The sequence below is a fragment of the Carassius gibelio genome, chromosome B2 (genome assembly GCF_023724105.1).
Source record: "Carassius gibelio isolate Cgi1373 ecotype wild population from Czech Republic chromosome B2, carGib1.2-hapl.c, whole genome shotgun sequence".
Taxonomy (NCBI): domain Eukaryota; kingdom Metazoa; phylum Chordata; class Actinopteri; order Cypriniformes; family Cyprinidae; genus Carassius; species Carassius gibelio.
In genome coordinates, this window is record NC_068397.1 from 20,761,682 (window position 1) to 20,777,556 (window position 15,875).

General features: G+C 36.8%; 2 protein-coding genes across 4 annotated transcripts; one reads left to right on the forward strand and one right to left on the reverse strand.

Moving 5' to 3' along the window:
* Positions 1 to 4,266: 4,266 nt before the first annotated feature.
* On the forward strand, positions 4,267 to 12,192 carry LOC127951135 (kelch-like protein 20). Of its 3 annotated transcripts, none has more exons than XM_052548806.1 (12): positions 4,267 to 4,418; positions 5,443 to 5,809; positions 5,890 to 6,096; positions 6,860 to 7,018; positions 7,450 to 7,544; positions 8,179 to 8,294; positions 8,396 to 8,579; positions 8,743 to 8,898; positions 8,991 to 9,124; positions 10,246 to 10,454; positions 10,533 to 10,639; positions 11,003 to 12,192. In XM_052548806.1, exons 1-12 carry the CDS (start codon positions 4,324 to 4,326, stop codon positions 11,085 to 11,087), a joined length of 1,914 nt encoding a protein of 637 aa, XP_052404766.1. In that variant the 5' UTR covers positions 4,267 to 4,323; the 3' UTR covers positions 11,088 to 12,192. The 3 variants fall into 3 exon arrangements, with proteins under 3 accessions (XP_052404766.1, XP_052404767.1, XP_052404765.1); XM_052548807.1 differs by having other exon boundaries at positions 8,743 to 8,886; XM_052548805.1 differs by having other exon boundaries at positions 8,743 to 8,886; positions 10,246 to 10,639.
* Positions 12,193 to 12,555: 363 nt separating this feature from the next.
* Positions 12,556 to 15,726, reverse strand: LOC127951136 (centromere protein L). Its single transcript, XM_052548808.1, has 5 exons — positions 15,627 to 15,726; positions 15,122 to 15,281; positions 14,783 to 15,034; positions 13,542 to 14,093; positions 12,556 to 13,454 (listed from the first exon to the last, which is right to left on the reverse strand). Exons 1-5 carry the CDS (start codon positions 15,641 to 15,643, stop codon positions 13,380 to 13,382), a joined length of 1,056 nt encoding a protein of 351 aa, XP_052404768.1. The 5' UTR covers positions 15,644 to 15,726; the 3' UTR covers positions 12,556 to 13,379.
* Positions 15,727 to 15,875: the final 149 nt, after the last annotated feature.

The window sequence follows — 15,875 nt, forward strand, 5'->3', positions numbered from 1 at the left end:
GAGTAGTATTTAAAAGACATTCAGTCAGTGACAAGCACACACAGATCGGAAGATCTTAGAATTAATGAATCTAATCGATTTTGAAAAGTGAATTCTGAAGTAGGCATCCTGTTTAAAGGGATAGTTCTTCCAAATAAAGACTATTTACTCGCTCTTATGTCTTTCCAAAGCTACATGACTTTCTTCATGCCGAAGATATTTCAAGTTATTTTGTATAAGTTAGTAAGCAGTTTTGGTTATCATTGACTTTCATTGTATAAAGAAAAAAAAAAGCAGTGTGACAATTCTTAAAGCATTTTCTGTTATGTTCCATGGAGGAAAGAAAGTCATAAAGATTGGATGTAAATGATGAAAGAATTTTCATTTTTGGGTAAACTATCCCTTTAAACTTTTACCTCATTATCATCTCATTATTTGTTTAAACAACAACATCCTGTCATAGTCCAAAATGAATGGTTTAACGTTAATTTTGTGTCAACAACATAATTGCAAAAAGTAATGTTTTAAAACAGGTTTCCTTATAGCTGTCTCTGTATATTATGCTTGGAAAATATTGTAATATCAAAAACCTCTAACCTGATACAATGGAGTCAGACCTGGCATGAGCATTGCACTGTATGTCCTTCCCTGCCTTGCTCTGTTTCTCGCTCTCTCTCTCTTTCTTGAATGGACCCATGGGTGCAGTGGGTTTGCTTGGCAGCTTGCATGCCAACAGCACTCCCATCACCTCGTTGACTTCATGCCAGTGGGAGTGACACAAAGACCACCCCAATGCAGTGTATCGACCCCCGTGCCATGCTCATCAACACACTGGACTAGAGAATAATACAAATCAAAAGGATATAAAGTTTCTTGAGTGCCAAATTAGCATTTTAGAATGATTTCTGAAGGATCATGTGATACTGAAGACTGGACTAATGAAAATGATGTTTTTTAGAATATATTAAAATAGCAAATAATGTAAATTGTAATTTTTTTTTTTTTTTTACACTGTTTTGGTTTGATTGTTTGTTTGTTACCCCAAAATATTTCATGCATAATACACCCCAAAATATTATGCATGAAATATTATGCATAATGCTTCAAATGATAAATAGGCTATGCATATCAAATTGTTATTCGTTAAGCATGGATGTAATAAGTAGCCTAATACAATATACAGTTCATTTGTCAATATTGCTACATAAACTATGACTATGTGATCAGAGCCTTGTATTATACTGAAGGAGTACATTTTTCAATAATGATTTTGAACATTGTGACCATAGTTTGTTAATATAGGTGAAATAGTGACCTTACATTATTATATTAGTTGATTAGTTTCTCTTGAGCTTTCTCGTTCTTTCTTTGATAAGCATACAGGCCCCAGGACTTTTATTTTAATATTTGCCAAGTTGAGAAATGCCAAGTTTCAGGCAGTATAAACACCAGAGTGAGTCTGTAAAATATATTATTTGCTTTAACTGACCACATTTACGATTCACAAATCGTCCCCAAGAGAGTGATAGGAGGTATCATATATATGCCTGTTACTGTCCACCTAGGACTCTGTTTATATTTTTGTACAAGTTAAATATACTTTTTGTGGTTTACTAAATGGTTCCTGAAAATCAAACGAATCATGACCAGTTTCCCTTTCAAACTGGCACAACAGATAGAGCGTTGAAGCTCAGCTGATTAAGCTCAGACTGAGGGCTGTCATTAGTGGAAATGGTCCACCAATCAATGGCTCAAATGTGGTCAGTTCAGGAAGGTGGATTTGCTCGGATTGAGTGAAGCAGCCGGGACTTTCCAGACTTGACCGTACACTGCACTTTCCAGACCCGATCATATCTTTGGCTTATTAAAAGTAATTTTATACAGAATTGAACTTTGTTTTTAAGTTAAAGTTTTGTTCGTGTAATTCTACAGCCTGGTTGTTCACGTAAAGCCATACTAAACATTATTGTGTGTTTTAAAATATGTGAACCCATTTTATTTGACAGTGACAAGTGACAGTTATTGCTTTTCCTTATGTGTATATTTATATGTGTGTGTCTATATTTATTATAAGCTGAATATATTTTGACACTAAAGCAGCTTTGAAGCTCCTTTGCCATTCAACATATCAATACATCTGTCTGGTTTCACATAAATGAACACTTGTTAAGAACTCCATTTGTTTCAATGTCTCCTGATTAATGATTGCCCTCTGGTGGGAGACTCAGGCGATGCCTCCAGTAGCTCCCCTATAATGGTACCTTCTCACTTCTCTGTTATTCTCTTTCACTGAATTTTATTCTGCAGCTCTTGGTTTGTAAAGTTGGTGTAGGGACCTAAGGTTTGGGATTTTTCAACTTTGGTTTATTATTATTATTATCATTCTCATCAAGGGTCCAGGGAAATACTGTATATATATATACCGATGTGGTCCTCAGGAAACATTTCTTTTTATTATTATCATGTGCTGCTTATTATTTCTTAGGAATATTTTTTTTGGGGGGGGGGGGATTGTTTGCTGCATAGAAGGTTAAAAGAACAAAATTTATTTGAAACTGAAATCTTTTGTGTAACATTATAAAATTCTTTACTGCAACAACAAATTGAAAGCATCCTCACTGAATAAAAATATTAATTTCTTGAAAAAAATCTTACTAACCCTAAACCTTTGATTATTTCTTTGATATCTCTTTCGCTCCACTTATTAAAATGTAGTTAAGGCAGGAGCACAGTGGAACAACCTGGTAAGAATGAGTCCTTTGGCTAATTACAACTCAGCCCTTCTATCCCCTCCAGTCCTCTCCTCAAGAGTGGGCCCTCCAGGTCCAGTGGTCCCTCCCCCCCACCCAAACCTCAGTTGCCTCCCCTCCTCCTCCCTCTCACCCTCATGCTCTTTTATCCTGGTTGCCTGGGCAATGCCTAACAAAGCCATCATTTCACCAATTTCCACAGAAACAGGTGCTGGCACAATGGCTGCTTCCTTCTGCACTGAAAGAGAAGGTTAGTGAGGTTCATGGGAACTCGGGCGGACAATCTCAGGGCTGTCCAAGTGTCGTCCTTAGGCTCTGACATAAAAGAAGGCTAATTTGTTGTCGCTGTTTTCCCAGGAGGTGGGGAGAGGAGGGGGGACACATTTAGGGAGAAACAGACTCTGTGATATCAATCTCAGAGTAGCCAAGAGCTCTTTTTCTGATGTGCTTGACATCCAGTGTTTTGCCTATGTGGAATGATACATGGTTTATGTGTGTGTGTGTATGACACAACAACCAGAACAAAAGCAGAAGCAATGTTATTGCTATTAGATGTGTCTTTGGCTATTTGATTCTGATATTGACCTGGTATTACACACTATTCCTGGTTCATTCAGCCTTCCTCACTCCGCAGAACTAAAATCCAGGGATCGGGTACTGGCAGCAAAGTAAGTCTGGATTTTGGGAGAAGGGGAGGTTCCCTTTTTCATTGTCCAAAATGATGAGATCATTTATGGTATTTGAGGAGTTCAAGCTAATTAATCAGTGACTATTGAGAAGGTCCTGTTTGCCTCTATTAGCGGTGTTGTTTTCCCCCACATCAGGCTCCAAAGCACTGCCTCCTATGGTTCAATTTGGGGGCCACCAATGCACAAAGTAAAACACTCTACAAAAGAGTATAACAAAACATGCCACAGAACTGAAACAGGGGAGAGAGAGAGAGAGAGAGAGAGAGAGAGAGGGAGGGAGGGAGAACTGAGCAAGTGAAGAGAGAGAGAGACACTTTTAAACCTGTCTGAAAGCATTCCAATAAACAGTGGAAGAATGTAGAAGGCTTATTAAAGTCTCATCTAGAATGTATTTGTCAGAAAACTACACACCTTTAAAGACAGACAGGCACACACGCACACACACACACACACACACACACACAAACACACAAACACACAAGACAAACAGGTATGTTAGGATAAAGTGCAAGCTGAAAAGAAAAAGTAGTTTGATTATTTATTTATAATTTTAGTATTACATATTATCTTATTTTATTTAATATGGCTGCCAGGGCAACATTTCAATTTGTTATTAATTTAAATATATTTTCACTGTAATTAAGTTTATAATAACAATAATAATCATTATTATTACATATTGTAATCGTTTGAGCTACTTTAACCATTATTGATAGCAACTTTTGTATATGATGCTGGTTTGATCATATAGGTATTAATAATGCTAAAATCCCAAGTATATCGTCTCCGAATTTACCTTCTCTCTCAGTGCAGTGCACACAAAGATGCAGGGCTTTTATTCTAAAACGTCCATTTCCTGTGACAGCCAGGAAACTCATATAAGAAAAATAAATAAAAGTGGATGGATGGTGTCCCGTAAACCCAGAGGTTGTATTGATATTATCTGGCCAAATCTCGACGACTTAAAATTCAACCTGGATCGTTTTAATGGACAAATAAGGTGAGGGAATCACGCCTCATCTTTACAATGCGTAACACCACCTTTGAAAAACTGCTAAAACACTAACGTTACAAGTCAAATACTTCGATCAAGCTAAGCTAGGGCTAACGTTAACAGTGAGTCTCGCTCACAGAAATACTTCAACCGTAACCTTATGTGTATTACACCCATACTGATTTTTTATAGCTCATGGCTAAATGATGTCGCTTCTGTTAGCGCGTAAGCTTTGCATTAAGAATGTTCCGGGCCCTTGATTGCAAACGTCACAAGACCAATCTTCAGTACGTTTCCAACGTCCATAACATAATTGAGCTGTTTTGTTTATATATTTACCTCACATTTAACTCGCGTTTCTATTCTGCTGCATTGTCACATTTCAACATTTCACTCTCCAGAGCAACCAGTTACCCCACATTAGTACAAGTTGTATTATAACTAAACTACGCTAAATAGGTCTTAAATAGAAAAACCCGGCGTTAAATGTCAATATGTAAGAACTCAAACGTGTTTTTAATTGTAAAGGAACGTACGTCACATTCTAATGTTCATTTGTGATGTTTACTATGGGTGTGTTTGTACATATTTGCCAGTCATGCTGCTTTCAAGCTTGTTTGCATAGAGTTCAGACAGCTTTATATATATATATATATATATATATATATATATATATATATATATATATATATATATATATATATATATATAAGATAACTCTACATTTGGCACATAGTTCAGATTGCTCTTGCATGCACAAAGCAGGTGTTTGAAAACATGTTGGCATGTTTTTAATTTGTTTTTAATCTTTTATATAGTTTCCATTTAGCACATACTTCCATCCAGATTGACTTCTCACAGTCAAGTCATCTTTATTTATATAGCATATAGTACAATGACAAAAGCTGCTTCACAGTTATAAGCAGGTAAATGACAGAATTGGTGTTGCAAACAAGTAAATTCCATCAATAATGAAACAAGTTCAATTCAGCTATAAGCACCACATAAACTATGACTTTTCTCCCCTTAGGGGTACCAGTGCCCGCACAGATACCACAGGAATGGATATCACAAGTCGCTGCACCCTTGGTGACCCCAACAAGCTCCCAGAGGGAGTTCCTCAGCCTGCCAGGATGCCCTACATCTCAGACAAGCACCCTCGGCAGACCCTGGAGGTCATCAACCTGCTCCGGAAGCACCGAGAGCTGTGTGACGTGGTTTTGGTGGTGGGAGCCAAGAAGATCTATGCACACCGTGTGATCCTGTCCGCCTGCAGCCCCTACTTCAGAGCCATGTTCACGGGGGAACTGGCCGAGAGCCGACAGACAGAAGTTGTGATCCGGGATATCGATGAACGAGCCATGGAGCTGCTCATCGACTTTGCTTATACCTCGCAGGTATGCATTTTTATGCTTCGTATTGAAGCTCAACATTAAACTTTTTAAACCAGCTGACGTAAGTTGTGTTGTGCCTTCAGGTGACTGTGGAGGAGGGTAATGTGCAGACTTTGCTGCCCGCTGCCTGCTTGTTGCAACTGGCAGAGATTCAGGAAGCCTGCTGTGAATTCCTGAAGCGGCAATTGGACCCCTCCAACTGCTTAGGCATCAGGGCCTTCGCCGACACTCACTCCTGCAGAGAGCTGCTGCGCATTGCTGATAAGTTCACCCAGCATAACTTTCAGGAGGTGATTGTTGATTTCCACACGCCCTCTATTGTGTATTGTGGACCATGACTTTGAACTTGAACCTTTTTGTTATCATTTCTTTTTTAAGCTGTCTTTGTGTAGCACAGGTCTAAATATATTCTCTTTACTAATCATAAGAGATATTCAGGGCTCGACATTAACGCTTTTCCGCTTGTCTGGGACAAGTGGATTTTGTGAAGGGGCAAGTGAAAGAGAATTGTACTTGCCCGACCAGAAAAGTAACTTAATCAAATTTTTACTATGAAAAAATGGCTAAAGGCTTTTCTTTTAAACTTTTCTATTAACACTAATTTAACAGAGATAAAAAAAGACCAAAATATTAAGCAACACAACTGTTTTCAGCTGTGATTTATATTCTGTAAGGGATGCACAATTTATGTATAGTCAATATAAATGTTTCTAATTGTGTTAAATTAAATATTACTTGGGTTAGAATTGACACTGGTCAGAAAGTGTTGGAAGTTGTGACTTCCCTGTATCTAATTTTAGCTGTGCACTCAACTTTTCCATCAGCTAGTTTAGGGTTTCCCTGATGACCGTGCAACCATGTTATTTTTGAGTTATGGGAGGAACCCCCACTGCTGATATCAAATTAACACCCCTGTATTTCTTTATTTCGTTTAAAAGGGTCATTTACACTACCATGGTTTTGACTCTGTTTTTACAAATAACTAATCTGTCTGGTGAAGTGAAAAATTTATACATGTCACATTAATGTTTTTTGATAATTTCTGGCTTTAAGGTGATGGAGAGTGAAGAGTTCATGCTGCTGCCAGCCAATCAGCTGATAGACATCATCTCCAGTGATGAGCTCAATGTTCGGAGTGAGGAGCAGGTGTTTAATGCTGTAATGGCTTGGGTTAAATACAGCATCCAGGAGCGCAGGCCTCAGCTGCCACAGGTCAGATATAAGCGTATAAAACACTAAACACATACTGCTTATGGTAGATGCTCATAATGTGATATAAAACAAAATGCAATAAATCCATGATTAAAACAGGTGTTCTGTTAAATATTATTCTGGAATGGTGATGCATAATTTAATGAATAGAAAGTTCAAAAGAACAGCATTTATTTGAAATTAAAATATTTAATAACATTATACTTGTCTTTACTGCAACTTTTGATCAGTATATAGCATTCCTGCTGAATAAATGTAACAATTTCTAAATTCGATTTTTATAATATATCTCTTTAATAATGACTAGCTAAAAAGCTTTTTAACTTGACAGTTCTCTGTAAATTACATGTAAATTAAGTTAGACTATAATCAAAGGGTTGCATGAGATGAATAATTCATAAGACTGCTCATCTGTTTTATCATGGCAACAGGTTCTGCAACATGTGCGTCTTCCCCTTTTGAGCCCGAAGTTTCTGGTTGGGACGGTGGGTTCAGATCCTCTAATCAAGAGTGATGAGGAGTGTAGGTGTGTTGTTTACAGTCACTTTTATTTTTTATTTTATAAAAACTTTTTAAAGTTTTTGTTAATGGGTAAAGATCCTCCTCCAGAGTCCAATATTTCTGAAGCATATTTTAATAGACTATAAGAGTTTAACTAATGTAGATCTCTTTACCTTTCAGATAAATCTTAGTGTTTTTTTTTTTTTTTTTTTTTTATTAAGGTGCTGTATGTAAGATTTGGTCTCTACCAAAGCATAAAAATAGCATAATATTTTTGCAGATATTTAAGAAACATGCTAAGTTAACATACTTGTTTATCTGAAAAACAATGCTACAGTCAGTTATTCTCCTTTGAAAATGTACGTTCCGGGCCGGAATGTCGGTCTCTGTTTTGGTTTGTGAATCCCGCCCACTGCCAGTTTACCCAATTGTATTGCCAATTGGTGGAAAACACAGCATATTTCATTTCATTCACCTTTTTGGAGACCCTTGCAAAATTCATATGTAATAGGTCACCTTGATCTTTCATCTTGCCTTGCTTAGCTTACAGCAATAAATCGTTCCGTATCATTAAAATATACGTTTTAATTTCTCTATTAACATTTAAATAAATATATTTCATTCCATCTCTAAACTGTTACACATGAATCAACATGTAGAGACTTGGTTGATGAAGCCAAGAACTACCTCCTGCTACCCCAAGAGCGCCCCCTAATGCAGGGACCTCGAACCCGGCCCAGAAAGCCTATCCGTTGTGGAGAAGTACTGTTTGCTGGTGGGTGTTTTAGCAGCTGTATCTTAGTTCTATTGGCTGATTTTTGGTTTGCTTTCCAAGATTTCCTCAATGTGCATCTGATTTCTGTTTGTGTGACACAGTGGGAGGTTGGTGCAGCGGTGATGCTATCTCAAGCGTTGAGCGCTACGACCCTCAGACCAATGAGTGGAGGATGGTGGCGTCCATGAGCAAGCGGCGCTGTGGAGTTGGTGTCAGTGTTCTGGATGATCTGTTGTATGCAGTTGGCGGCCATGACGGCTCATCTTATCTCAATAGTGTGGAGAGGTGCTGCTTGATTAACACCAGTGAATCCGTTGTGTTTATCCCGCTCCTAGAATCTAATGAATGAATCCTCAGAGGGTGAAATGAAATACATGAAATGAATTATGTATAAAAAAAAAGAAAAGAAATGAAACTCAACATGTCTTCCCGCTGCTGGTTTTGTCAGGTATGATCCTAAGACGAACCAGTGGAGCAGTGACGTGGCCCCTACTAGCACCTGCAGGACCAGTGTGGGTGTTGCTGTATTAGGAGGGTATCTGTATGCCGTGGGAGGTCAGGATGGAGTTTCCTGTCTCAACATTGTCGAAAGGTTAGTATTAAGGTAATTACGCAATTATCATCTAAATATCTAAATGGATATGGCTTGAAGTTTCCTTTAGGAGGGGATTTAACGAGATATTTGCTATTCTTTAGGTATGATCCGAAAGAGAATAAGTGGACTCGTGTTGCCTCGATGAGCACCAGGCGGTTGGGTGTAGCTGTAGCTGTGTTAGGAGGTTTTCTTTACGCGGTAGGCGGTTCAGATGGCACATCCCCGTTAAACACAGGTAAAGATGAAGAGGCAGAGCTCCGTGATATTGGATTCAGTTCAAAGTGATTCGATATTGCTATGTTTGTGGTTAATATTTTATGTGTCTTATGTATTTTTAAGAATAAATACAGGTGATGAGTTATATGATTTAAGTATTCGATTATTTTTCAATAAAGAAGAACATTACTTTATTTGCGTTCAAGGCTTGAAATCGTGAGTTTGGTGAAATTCATTATTGTTCAATGTTTTAGTAGTTTGTAGACAATTCAACCACCAAATTTAATAAACGTTGGGACTTTTTGTGAAATTTCTCAGTACTACAGTAAGAAAAGGCTATTGAATTCACTTTCTTGTTAAGATAAATATGAATAGAAGTATTAAATCGAAACCGTTTCATACTGTAACTGACTGTATTTACATTTAATATCTTGCCAAAACACCATATTTGACCACAAAGTACATATGAACCCTGAAGTGGAGCTCTATTGTTAATTCACTTCCTTTTGTCAAATTGATTTCAAAGTACTGGTATTTTTAACATCCCTAATGCTTCATTCGAAACTGTTCAAAAGTTTGTAATCAGTACTATTATATTTTAATAAATTCTTTTATTAAGCAAGTATGCATCAAATTGATCAAAAGTGACAGTAAAATCAGTTACAATGTTCTAAATCTATTTCAGTTACAAATAAATGTATTTCTTTTGAACTTTCTTTTCATTAAAGAATCTTTTCAAATTTATTTTAGTTTCAACATAACATGATAATAAGAAATGTTTCTAGAGAGTTGGATCAGCATATTCAGATTTCTGATGGATCATGTGACTAACAACTTGCTGAAAATTCAGCTTTGCCATCACAAAAAATAAATTACAAAAGTTTCATTTTATTGAAATAGTAATAGTATTTAATTACTATTTTAGTTAAAAATTGTATTATATTAAAATGGTAATGATATTTCACAATGTTATCATTTTTATTGTATCTTTAATCATATGCAGCATGGTGAGCATACACAACTTTTGTCAAAAACATTTACAAAATCTTGCTCCAGATGTTTGAGTGTAGTGCTGATTGCTGTCTTTCAGATATTATGCAGCCAATGCAGAATGTTTATTAACAGTGATTTTGTTGGCAGTGGAGCGGTATAACCCTCAAGAGAACCGCTGGCATACAGTGGCACCCATGGGCACCCGTCGGAAACACCTTGGCTGTGCTGTATACCAGGACATGATCTACTCTGTGGGCGGCAGAGACGATACCACAGAACTGAGCAGCGCAGAGCGATACAATCCCAGAACTAATCAGTGGTCACCTGTGGTCGCAATGACGTCCAGAAGAAGCGGGGTATGTGAATCTTTGAACTTGTTTCAGCCATTTAAAAAAAGGAATTGCCCAGCAAATCAATTCTCTCTGTTGTTCAAGGTTGGTTTAGCAGTAGTAAATGGCCAGCTGATGGCAGTTGGAGGATTTGATGGTACCACATACCTAAAAACTATAGAGGTCTATGATCCTGATGCCAACACATGGAGGTATGTACACGACTGTTTATTTATTTATTTAGTCACAGTTTCCACAAAAACATTAAGAAGCACAATTGATTTCAACACTGATAAAATGTTTGAAAAAGACTGTAAAAATGGCTGTTGAAAATGTAGCTTTGCATTTGACATTTTAAAATGCATGAAGATAGAAAACCGTTATTATAAGTTGTAATCCTATTTCAAAATATTTTTACTGTAATATTAAAACGAAATGTTTTTACTGTATTTTTGATCAAATAAACATTAAAGAAATCATAATACCTCGAGCTTTTGACTTGAATCGTATTCAAATCATTGGTGATTTTTGCGGTCACTGACTGTTTTGTTGTTGTTGTTTTGTCTTTCTCCAAGGCTCTATGGAGGAATGAACTACAGGAGGTTGGGAGGTGGCGTTGGTGTAATAAAAATGACTCACTGTGAATCACATATATGGTAACACATACAGTATCCATCTCTCAGATGCCTCACCATAGCTCGTGCCTCATAGAGACATTGTACATCATGCAAGAGGAAACTGAGTATTGTCTCCAGTTACTGAGATGGCAAAGGTACCATCTCCTGAAGCTGCTCTGAGGAGACTCACCTGGCCATAGAGCATTACTCCATTTTTGTTTTTACATTTGGTTTCTCTTTCATACCTGAGAGTAGCCAAAGGCAATGTTTTGAAAAGAGAAACGGCAGCTGGAAAAACATCAGCCAGAGTATTGTTTTTTTTTCTGGAAGGAATCGGGCTTCTGCCGGTCTGTTTGACTGCATTGAAGAATAACTACAGTAACCAGAAACACACATCACTGGGGATTGGTGTGAATGATGCTCGTTCTTCCAAATGAGCAAATATTTCCCCTGATAGATGCTCTAGTCTGAATTGGATGCACTGTGATATCTTTACCATTTCTTTAAGTTTAGGTTTTTATAATGAGTTGAACACTGAGCATTAACTGTTCCTCTGCATTTTACCAGATGTAAGCAGATAAGTTGATTTTTTTTTTCCTCTCTCTCATTCTTTGGTTTACTGAAAATGCAGTCCCTCCTGAAACATTGCAATCTCATGAAGGCTGTAAAAGAAGAAAATGATTATCGATTTGTTTTCTTTTATACATCTGAATGCATCATTGAACCAGTCCATGCACTTTAATCCTCTAAGAGTTTTTCTATTAAAGTTTGTATTATTATAATTATTTTAAATATTGTTGGATGTATTGTTTTATGCAAGTATGAGGACCCAAGGTAAAAATAGATTTTTCATAATCTGAAATTTTTGAACAAACAGGTTTGCAGTAGTAGCCTGCTCGTATGCTCAGAAACTTAATGTAGAGCGTGTTACTGAATGTGAGATGAATCTCTTAGAATTGTTACAACTGCCCTTACTTTTTTTTTTAAAGAACACTTGTTTTCCCACAGGACAGTTATGTGTTCTAATATTGGTGTTGAAATACGGTTACATAAAATATATCATCCATGATTTTAAGATGTACAACCATCTATACATTTCAAAACTCTGAAAGTGGAAATAAAATATCCCAAAAAGTAAAAAAAAATAATCCAAATGCTTGCGGTCATTGAAATTTTGTTTATTGTAGGTCAACCTTTTCCAGGAGGATTAGATCAGTGGTTTGCAACCGTCTCTACTCTGAGACCCTTCTCTGTTGAATACAATATTTCCTCTGATACTTCTGCTGTAATGATGACGAAGCATCCATTTTCATTACCGGAACTAGGAGCATCAATAGATACAATAAAAATACAGTGATTTGTGTAATTACCTCAATTTCAAGCACTCTGGTCTTAACATTTAACACGTTTGGATAGTCATTTTTAGCATTTAATTTAAAACCCCCATTTTGAGAACCACTGATTTCAGACTCCTTTAAATTAAATGTCATTCTCTCATATAAATTTGAAAATTCAACTTGGATGTATGCTTTATTGAGAGACAAAAGGTAACTCAATTCAAATACATTTTGTTATGCACATCTTAGGTCCTTTTCTGATGTAAATGCCTAAATGAAGGGTGTTTTGAATGTACACCACCAACAACAGTAATCTGCAACAACACAAACAGTCAATTTAAACTGGTTACAAGTAAGAAACCAATCAAATCCAAACTAATTTCTGAACTACCATTAGAAACTTCCGCTCGCCTGTTCTACCTACATGCTTTGTAAAATGTTCTATATTTAGACCGTTAGATTCTGACATTGTTGGGACTGCTAGCAAAACGTTATCAAATAATTTCAGAGGCCCCGAGTCAAAACACATCTAAACAACCAAAATTAAGCCACTATTCGTTTAGTAAAGATGACAAAAGGTTCACAATTTTTGTATAAAACATAAACATGTTACAATATACTAATAGACATATTAATGCCTGTTTGTGTGAACTATAAGAACCAATGTAGTAGTGATACATTTACACACCATTGATTATCAGGTTTATTTGTGATAAAGGAGTCGTATCACATTAACATAAGCCTAAGGCTGATATGTTATTTGTCTTGATAAAACTCTAGCAAGTTAAAGGAAAGAAAACAGGCATCCGAAAACAGAATAAAAAGTCAAATTTTAAAAGCTGGAAAACAAACATAGACAGCACACACACACACACACACAAAAACAAATATGAAACAATAAGCTTTAAAATATATAAAAGTTTAGATGTCATAGCAAAAAAAAAGAAAAACAACAACCAAAAATTGTATTTACAAATCTATAAAAAACAGAGCAGATTTTAGGTTGGCATTTTCAAAAGAGCAGATTCTGTCAGCAGGGTAAGTAAGGTGGTGATGTAATCACTGTTTCCAATCTGAAAGAGAGAAGAATCAAGTTTAAACAAATATGAATGTAACTCGTGCTGAATATACAATTAATAGGCATGACACATAGCAATTACCTTGATTTTCCCATCAAGATGTGCTGATCCCAGAGCGGTAGATACTTTGACGAGTGTACCAGCAGACAGGTAGATCTTAAAGTGTCTAAAAAAATGAGTTTCCAGCCCGCTGATGAAAGACTGGACCTCTTTAATATCAATCTTGTCGTCTGTACTCTCCTCTGGGTGAATGCTGTTCCAGAGTTCCCACGCATCCTGAGGATTAACTGTATACGAGACATCCATTGGTGGCTGTGTTGGAAGGCTCCAGGCCAGTTTCAGGTGCCTGATGTTACAGGTGGGATGGCAACCAGTCCACAGAGCAGCCAGCCAGTTGAGAGTGGTGGAGTTTAAAGCCAAAGAACCAAAGTTGCAATCAAACGCCCTCTCGAACCAGGTTTTTACCAGGGTTGTAAGAGACTCCGCTCCGCTTGTGCAAAACAGAGGTAAGCTGACAAAATCGGGAGGCAGTGACCTCAGGTACTCCGGATCACCATTGACGCATGTGAGCCAACCGCGCCAGACCACTTTCGGTGCATCTGCAGCTGCAGCAAATGCGGGTTTGGACTGGATCTGAGGGAATAAGAGAGAAATGAACATGAATGTGGCATATTTATATGCATTGTTCTATAAGACTTTTTGAAGGAGGTCTCATATGAAGAAGGTTGCATTTATTTGATACAAAATACAGTAAATATTGTGAAATATTATTTTAAATATATTTATTTCAATATTTTTTCAAATGTAATTTTATCCTGCGATGGCAAAGCTGAATTCTCAGCAGCCATTATTCCAGTCTTTCTTTCAGAAATCATAGTAATATGCTGATTTCGTGCAAAAGAAACAGTTCTTATCATTATGAAAATTAAAAACTGTTGTGCTGCCTTACAGTATTGTAGAAACTGCTATTTTTTCAGGATTCTTTGATGAAAGACATTTTGTAGCAAAGTCAATGTATATTTTGAGACATCAATTTAATGCACTATACTGATTAAAAAACATTTTTGATCGCAAACTTTTCACATAACCGTTTAGAAAGGATTCTAAAATGCTGATTTGGTCCTAAAGAATTATTAAGGTTGAAAACTGGTTTGCTGCTTAATATTTTTATTTTTGTGAAAACCATGATGCATCAGGATTCATTGATGAATAGGAAGAAAAACATTTGTTACATCATACATGTATTACTATTGATCAATTTAACGCATCCTTGCTGAATAAAAGCACAAAAATGAACTAATTACCAGCCTGTTCAGGCTTACCTGAATGAAAACAGTCTCAGCATCCTCATCAGTTTCAGCCAGTCCAAGAACTGCAGTAAATGTGACCTTGAATCCCGCTTCTAACCCAACTTCAACTGCAACTCCTTGCTGTTTCTCTGCTGCGATGAAGGCTGCGAGGTGTCTGGAGTATGATTTCAGCTGTGTATGTCTGAAGTGATGCAAAGGGGTGACATATGACAGCTTCCACTCATTTTTCACCAGAAGAGCGATATGCTCGGGGTCAACCTTATCCTGTAGAAAAAAATAAAGACATCTGAGTCTGACACTTTATTCACTCCATATCATTGAGATGCTGTATGAGTCTTTTGAGTCTCTTACGGTGATGAGTTGTGATTTGGCAGCCCCTCTACTGGTTGGGATCTTCAAGACGGTTAAATGTCCTGGTGTTTGCCAGAAATATGAGGGTGCTTCCACACAGCTCCGACCATAACTTTTGCTTCTCCGAGTAACAGGTCTGCTGGCGGGAGTGTTGACGGCACTGTATGAGTAATAAAAGCAACAGTTATTAATGACGACTCTACTACTAATGGAACCAACAATGATCAACAACTTCTGTTTTAATGAAAAAATATGTTACATATCGTAAGTGTAAGCTTACAATACACTACATTTTGGGGTTTTAGAACATTGAACTAAACAACATGATCAGAAAACATAAGACAACAGTTCAGACGACCGCTAACTTCTATTAGCATTTAGCTAAATCAGTAAATGATCCATATTCGTTGTATTAAGTGAGACCCGCATACGTGTTATGATTCAAATAAAAATTTTGCACGATAAAACATTTTAAAATAAGTCCACAATCTTAAATCTGCCATACCTGCCTCTCGCCTCCATGATGAACAAAAACAAACCGAGCCAAAAAAAAGCAGGAAGAAGATTTGAACATCCCGCTTTCCCATCGTGCAATGGGGCGGAGCAGGAATACTAATCGATTGCTGCTAGTAAGAGTAATATGTACCATTTTTTTTACTTTAAGTTGACTCTATATCATAATAACCAGGATGAGTAAATTATGTTGATAGACTTAAAATTATTGTACATAAATATAATAAAAAGTTATTTATTA